Source organism: Brassica oleracea, chromosome C2 (genome assembly GCF_000695525.1).
Source record: "Brassica oleracea var. oleracea cultivar TO1000 chromosome C2, BOL, whole genome shotgun sequence".
Lineage (NCBI taxonomy): Eukaryota > Viridiplantae > Streptophyta > Magnoliopsida > Brassicales > Brassicaceae > Brassica > Brassica oleracea.
The window spans coordinates 6,114,815-6,122,042 of record NC_027749.1 but is presented as its reverse complement, the minus strand read 5'-3'; the positions used below and the strand labels follow the sequence as shown (position 1 = coordinate 6,122,042).

Sequence of the window (7,228 nt, the reverse complement as noted above, 5' to 3'; positions counted from 1 at the left end):
GCTATCCTAGGGTATTTCCATCGCATGCGTCTTCGATGAATAAGAAGAGGGCAAACAAAAGATAGAAAGAAAGAAAATAAAAAAATAAAATAAAAATAACAATAGTTTACGTCTTGACACGTGGTATATAACCCCACTTAAAAATCGATGCCAAAAACACCTACTTAAGGATCGGTAATGACTGATTTATTTTCTGTTGAATTATTTAAATGGGCCATTTCCCTTAAAAACCCAGTAAGGACCCTGCGATAATGTTGGTCTAAGTGCATAGATTATTCAAACAGTCCAAACCGAGTTGAATGGTCGATAGGACATCAATATCTAGTAGGAATTGTCCAAAAGAGGGTCATAACACAATAGAACCATGGACTGGCTCCAACAGGAATGGTGGGTGATTGATTTGATTATAATTTATGTGTTAATTATTGGGACAACATGTGAAGTACAATCCTTTCAACGACTACCAACCCTCTGCTTTTTATCCTTTATCAAAAAGACCACAAATTACAGCAATATTTGTGGAAATACTCAAAAGAGAATTCAAGTGACTTCATGCACTATCGCATACATGAAGTTGTATCCAAGTCGAACTAGAATCAACAGGGCCAACCCGATCCTCAAATTTATGGGTTAGAATTATATATTACTAGTCCATATATTAAAGGAGTTTCAGAATCAATCCTCACGGGTTAGACGAGCGATTAACTAACGATTTAAAAAGCTTTTATATAGCTTAGTTACTTAGGGACGACCTAAAGAACAACTTTCGTGACGTAGTTTAAGTCCAACAATATAACAGGTAGTAAATGGATTCAATTTATTCCACTACTATTTTCAAAGCATATGCAATGAAAATCTACTCGATCTTTTTCACGAATAGTAAAATAGAAAAGAAATGTACAGATTTTTATTTTGAACAAAAAGAAGAACGTATTTCTTGTGAATAGAACTTCATAATTGGACAAAGACTCAGAGACCACTTTTTAATGAATTAAAAACCCAGCTGATTTTTTATTGGGGAAAAGTAAAATTACAAAGAAAAGAAATATATAAAAATTACATCAGACCAATGTAACTTAAGAATACAAAAGTACAATAGGGGGATCAAGGAGCCCTATTGAAAATCTTTTGACCCGGTGAAAGGATAGCCATGGAATCATACATTGTTTTCCTGTCAACGAACCTCGACCATCGGTTCCCAAAATGACGAATCCATTCCTCTCGAGACTTGTAGTGAGGAAAATATAGCTTGAAATCTATTCCCTTTCTGACACACCATTGAACAATCTCCTGATTTTGAGCCACCATTTTCTCGACCGACGAAGGTTTAGCACACGTCGGCACGAATCGAAGCAATGCCACAATGTAGAATATCTCTCCTTCAGGTAAAACCACGGATGTACGGTCATTCCACCTGTTAAAAAATCCGACCAAATTGTTAGCTAATCATCCATATATATTCAATACCACTAAATAGAAGAAGAAGAATAAAATCTAAAATCAAGGGCATATCGGTCAAAAGAGAGTTATCTAGGAGAATAAAAATAAAGTTAGGTAGAACTCTGTCCCTTCCCACTTCCCAGTAACCCCTCGAGTGATTTCGTTTTCTTACGTACCAGCAAATCTCGTTTTCACATAAAGTAAGAAACAGCTAAAGACGAAACTACCGTCGGATCCATACAAAACTCAGTAAAGTTACTAAAGTACAAAGGACTTGGAAAACAAATGAGATTAGTAACAAAAAAAAAACAAATGAGATTAACTGAAGCTTTAAGTGGGTCCAAGAAGCGTATCTTTGTCCGCACGGATTTTTATCGTTCGGACACTCTTTCCCTGTATGACGCTAACCTTAACGACGGTTGCAAACTCCGTCACCCACCCAACCGTAATACCTTATACGGTCTGGTATCAACACTAAAATATTCCTCGATCTCGCCTATAAAATCTAAACGAGCTCACTAAATTGTAAATTCCAATACAGAGGGGTAGAAAAAAGACACGTGTGGCTACATTTGTTTTATCACAGTCACACGTCTCGCGACTTGTGTGTGTAACCTTTTATCAAGAGTAATCATCAGAGGTGATTAACACGTGCTAAGGAACAAAAACTAACTAGACCAATCTTGTTCTGATAAGTCTTTTAGATAGATAGATTGCCTTGTCGAGCGAACCCTTAAAGCAAAGTTATAGAAATGGGTCATTTGCTCAAAAAAAAAAAGAAAAAAAAAAAAAGATGGGTCCATGATAGATTTTGGTAATATTCACCTGCTTCGCAAGAGTGGGTAGACCAACATGGGCCCTCCGACTCCGTTCTTGGCAAGTTCCTTGAAAACCGTCCGATCAAATTCCCCGATGTCACGTTTCGACACGAAGAGGTTAAGCCAAGGGTGCGGCGTTTCCCACGTGCCGTTCACCTTTGCGATCTCTTCAGCTCGTTTTACCCTCAGTAAAAAGTCAACGTAAGGCAGTTCCACCTCGAACCTCAACCCCTCAACAAATCTCAGCCGTCCGATCAATCTCTCCACTCTCTTCAGAACAAAAATGAAAAAGTCAGCCAGGGCCCAGGGGTATTTTAGTACATCTGCTTCACTAATATACAGATAATTCCACGTAAAACGATGTCTAGATTTCTTAAACCAAATCATCAACGCTACTTGAGAACGTTTGCAATAATATAATTATAATTACCGCCTGACCAACGGACGTGTCACACGTATGTGTCCTAACCTAAATAATGGAGTTTGAAAAGCTTATAGTGATCTAAAAAGATGGGGTTTCAATGAGAGAGAGACAACAAAAGCAAAAAGGAATGAGAGAAAAAAGGAAGAAGATAAATGTCGTTTTCGTAATAACGTGGGTTAATGGAAGAAAATCAAAACTTTATTTCTTGTCAGAAAATCCAAAATGGAAGAGATACATTACCCAATGTATGGTCAGTTTCATATTATGCAGTCAGACAAGAGACTGTATAATTCTCTTTCAACACCCTATTATATTTCTCTACATCTTTTTTTTTTTAATTTTATGTTGTAATCATGGAGGTCGAGAAAGCTCAAAGCGGTCCTGTATTAAATACGTGTCGAATGAATGTTAACGGGTCAACTTTACACTTATTGTAGAGTTTGTGTTGTCGAAGTTACCTTGTCGACGGTTGAGTTAGAGTCGGAATCTCGGTAGTGGAGAGCTAGTTCAAGGCAGTAAAGAACCGAGCCGGATGACTGTGGGAGTTGGGTCGGGTCAAAGTCGTGGTCTGGGTGGAGTGGAACTATAGGCCATCCGTTGACCGGGTCATCGCCGTTGACGAACACAAATCCCTCCACGTAATCAAACGATGACTCATCCTTCTGACTCACTAGCCACTCGGCGTCCCGAGTGAACTCGTCGAACTCGGTGTAAACGATTCTTATCCACCTCACCTAATACAATCATTTTATAACCTATTTTCACTACTAAATAAATAATTTTTGTAAAAATACATCATTCAGATATAATTAAAGTTATGAAGTATCATTTTAATTTTGGGTTTTTAAAGTATTCACCATATCTGGTGCTGGCTGTAGCAAAACCCTAGCTCTGGTGATGATACCGAACTGGCCAAGACCACCTAAAACGGAGAAGAAGAGCTCCGAGTTCTCCATCTCCGAGCAAGTAACGACGTCTCCGTTTCCCGTCACCACATCTAACTCCGTTACATTTGACGTCTGTGGTCCGTAACGGAACGCTTGTCCACCAACGCCGGCATTCGACAACGTCCCGCCTACCGTCAACCCGAGGTAATCAGTCCACGACCGAGGCGCCAAGCCATACTCCGAAACGCACCGTTTCAACACGTTTTCCCATAATTCCCCTCCGGAGACGTCGACAAACGCACCGCCGGGTAAAAAACCAACCTCGAAATGATTCTCCGCCGTGGAACGCATATCGACGACGAGTCCTCCTTCCGCCATGGCCTGGCCGTTGATAGAATGGCCGTTTCCACGCGCCGCCACGGTGAGTTTATCGGACCTCAGAGCTGCTCTCACCGCTCCGGCGATATCCTCCGGTCCCACGGGTCTCACCACCGCAAGAGGCTTCACGCAGTTCATGCCACCGAAGTCTTTTCCGGCGATATCCGCCGCAGCACCGCCGCATAAGATTTCTCCCTGGATGTCGAGTGACTCGGAGACGCCATCAAAAGATTGTCCGGTGACGGAGGCGGCTTCAGCGTCGTTATCTAAGAAGTATGGCTCTATGTAAGCTATCATTGTGTGTGTGTTTGTGTGATTTGCTATTCGTAGAGGGAAGCTTTTGGCTTTTGGAACCAAACCTTTTTTTGTATGTCTGCGGTGAGAGAAGCTTGTGGGTTAGCTATAAATAGCGACTGAGTTTAGCTTTAGGAGTATTCTTTATTTAACTGTATTCAATTTTTAATTTCTCCGGCCGTTGAAATTAATATTTTTAATAACGTCTTTTATTTGTTAATTAAAACGAAGATATGGCTTTAAAAACGTCTCCCAAAATTGTCAACACTGAATTATGTGAAGATAACTAAAGGAGGAAAAAACTAAACAAAAAAAAAAGAAAAAGATTCAACGATTCTTAAAAGAATGGTTAAAGGATTCTCAAAATCTGTCCCGTACCAAAAAAGAAAACTCAAAAGCAGAAAAATCTAAGAAATTTATTGTGTAAGAAAGTTTAGTCTGTATGCTTACGGCATTATAGACACAAGACGTAGTTATTGTTTTTTTTTTTGCCAAAAAAGCCAAGAAAATGAGTTTCCAGCACCATAACTCAATGAGCTAGTTGAAATTATTGGCCGGATAAAAGAGGACTGGATTTAAATTAATGTTTCTATTAACATCACATGTTTAGTTGTGAATTTAAGATTTATCACATGTTTAGTTGTGAATTTAAGATTACTTCAGTTCCATAGTAGGCCTTAGTCTTTTTCTTCCGACGAAAACGTATGGGCATAGATTATGTCACATGTATATGAGAATCACTCTAGCGCATAATTTGTTTTCGTACAAATATACTTATATGTACATAAAGATGATTTCGCATTAATTCCGAGTATGACGTCCTCTGATAGCCTAATAACATATGTTTATGTTAATGGTTTTAAATATTGGAAAGGATGACATCTATATTAGTAAAATTGAAGTATTTTTCGAAAATAATCTTTATTTTATTTTAATACTTACCAATTACTACCACTGAATTGATAATTATTAATTAATTAATTGTTTTGTCAGATTATTCTCTATCCAAACTTACAAAATTTAATTAAGTAACCAAAAATCATTTATATTATTAAATTATTCTCTATCAAACTTACTAAAAATACAACTTAGAAACTATATACATGTCTATTTAACTATCTTATTAAAGCAGAAATACATTTTATTTTGGAAATATATATTTATTAACATACATAAATATACTGATTAGTCTTTTAATTATAAATAAATATATAAAAATGATTACTACAATTAAAAATATTAGTTGGCGAATATGTTATATAACATATCATTTGAATGGTTTTATATCCAACCGCAATATGAGCAATCTACAAATTATAGACAATTAAAAATCGTTAATCTATCATAAATATTATATATTATAAATCGAACAAACATCCATACGTACGGACATATGTTTGTGCAACCATTACATTAATTTAAAATGATATTTTAACAAGAATAAAATGTTAAAATGAAAAGAAAGATTTCACTGCACGGTTCAACTCTGAGAAATGTGAATATGAATTTCTTGCTACTACAAGTATACAAGATCACAAACCTACAGAAAGATTTCACTACTTGTGATGCAGTTTTTCCTTTTTACTTTACCGGGTTGAATGTGGCATCCAGCAGAGATGCCTTCAAAACTATAGTTAAGTTGTGAATTATATATTAAATGGGTTAGAGAAAAACGTTAAAATCACAAAGTAAACGAAATAGAATAAAACCCGCCTTAAAAATCATACCAAAAGTTCAAAAAAATATAAATCAGCACCATCATCACCTTACTAATGGGCACGCAGAATTTTGTAGTCATCGTGGACTCTAACAAGTTTGACTTCTTGATTTTTTTTGGCAAATGCATGTTAGATTATATGATTTATAATTGCTTAAGTAATGCAAATGGAACATATATGTCTTTCATCTTGATAGATATATTATTGTATTCTCAACTTTAGCCGATCAGGTCAAACGTACATTTTTCTTCTTGTTAAATGTATGTTCTTCACAACAACAAAAAAAAGTAATCTGGTTATAAATTCCATCATCATATTCTGTTATGAAAGGTTAGATAAAAAAATTTGGATATTGATCCCTATGGGGGATAGATAAATGCTCTCGGTTCTTTTCACATCTCATTTTTTTTTTCTATGACCCCTTTAGTTAACTAATCATACTTTAGGAAAACAATTTAAAGCTACAGCCGTAATGTTAAAATAGGAAATAAATTGGTTTTGGAAATCAATTTTTCTAAAGTTTTAAGAAGTTGATTGGTAAGAGATCTAGATGTTGTGGACAACTATTTTTTATTTCTAAAGCCATTTTGTAAATCATTCATGCTTGAACTTAAAAAAATAAATATAGAGCAAAAATATATCTAAATCCAGAAATCTATTTTTCTACAGTTTTTATTTAGTGCTTTCAATATCTTTGAAAATATTTCTACAGCAAAACAAATTAAAACCACGTGCAAAATACTCACAACATAATTTCTAAAACATCTATACTATTAAAGCAGGATCCTATTGTCATAATTACCTTAGGGGCATGTTTCCTTCACTAACATTGCATGTTTCATTAAGGGCAATTAAGTAATATTAATAACAAATCTATATTGGGTCATTATTTTTGGATCCAGCCCAAATCAAATCTCTCTTGGGCCATTTGGGCCTATTAAAAAATCAGATTCAATTCTCACCTTTTTTTTTCCTTTGGACCATTGAGTCCAAGTTCAAATAATTTTTTTTCAACTATTCTTAATTATTATTTTTTTCTTTTCTTAATATAATTTAAGCATTCATAAAAATAATTGAATTTTTTTATTGAAAAGTATAAATCTTTATTAAAAGTATATAATTTTTTAATTAAAATATTAACCCCATAATAAAATTAATTTATCAGAGTTATACCAACTTAATTCATTAAAAAAATAAAGTTTAATTTTTTTAACATAAATAGTCATTTAAAATGAAATACGATAAATAAAGATAAAATTTTTAAAATAT

At 34.9% G+C, this 7,228-nt stretch overlaps 1 protein-coding gene across 1 annotated transcript; it reads right to left on the bottom strand.

The window, feature by feature from the left end:
* Positions 1-845: 845 nt before the first annotated feature.
* On the bottom strand, positions 846-4,421 carry LOC106327746 (cytokinin dehydrogenase 7-like). The gene is made up of 4 exons (XM_013765986.1): positions 3,540-4,421; positions 3,141-3,416; positions 2,266-2,528; positions 846-1,414 (listed from the first exon to the last, which is right to left on the bottom strand). The coding sequence occupies exons 1-4, from the start codon at positions 4,242-4,244 to the stop codon at positions 1,105-1,107; spliced, it is 1,554 nt and encodes a 517-aa protein (XP_013621440.1). The 5' UTR covers positions 4,245-4,421; the 3' UTR covers positions 846-1,104.
* Between the last annotated feature and the right edge of the window lie 2,807 nt (positions 4,422-7,228).

Coding starts and splice junctions, on each gene's coding strand:
- LOC106327746 (XM_013765986.1), bottom strand. CDS start 4,244: ATGATAGCTTACATAGAGCCATACTTCTTAGATAACGACGCTGAAGCC. Junction 3,417..3,539: donor TACAGCCAGCACCAGATATG/GTGAATACTTTA, acceptor TGATTGTATTAG/GTGAGGTGGATAAGAATCGT. Junction 1,415..2,265: donor TACCCACTCTTGCGAAGCAG/GTGAATATTACC, acceptor ATTTTTTAACAG/GTGGAATGACCGTACATCCG.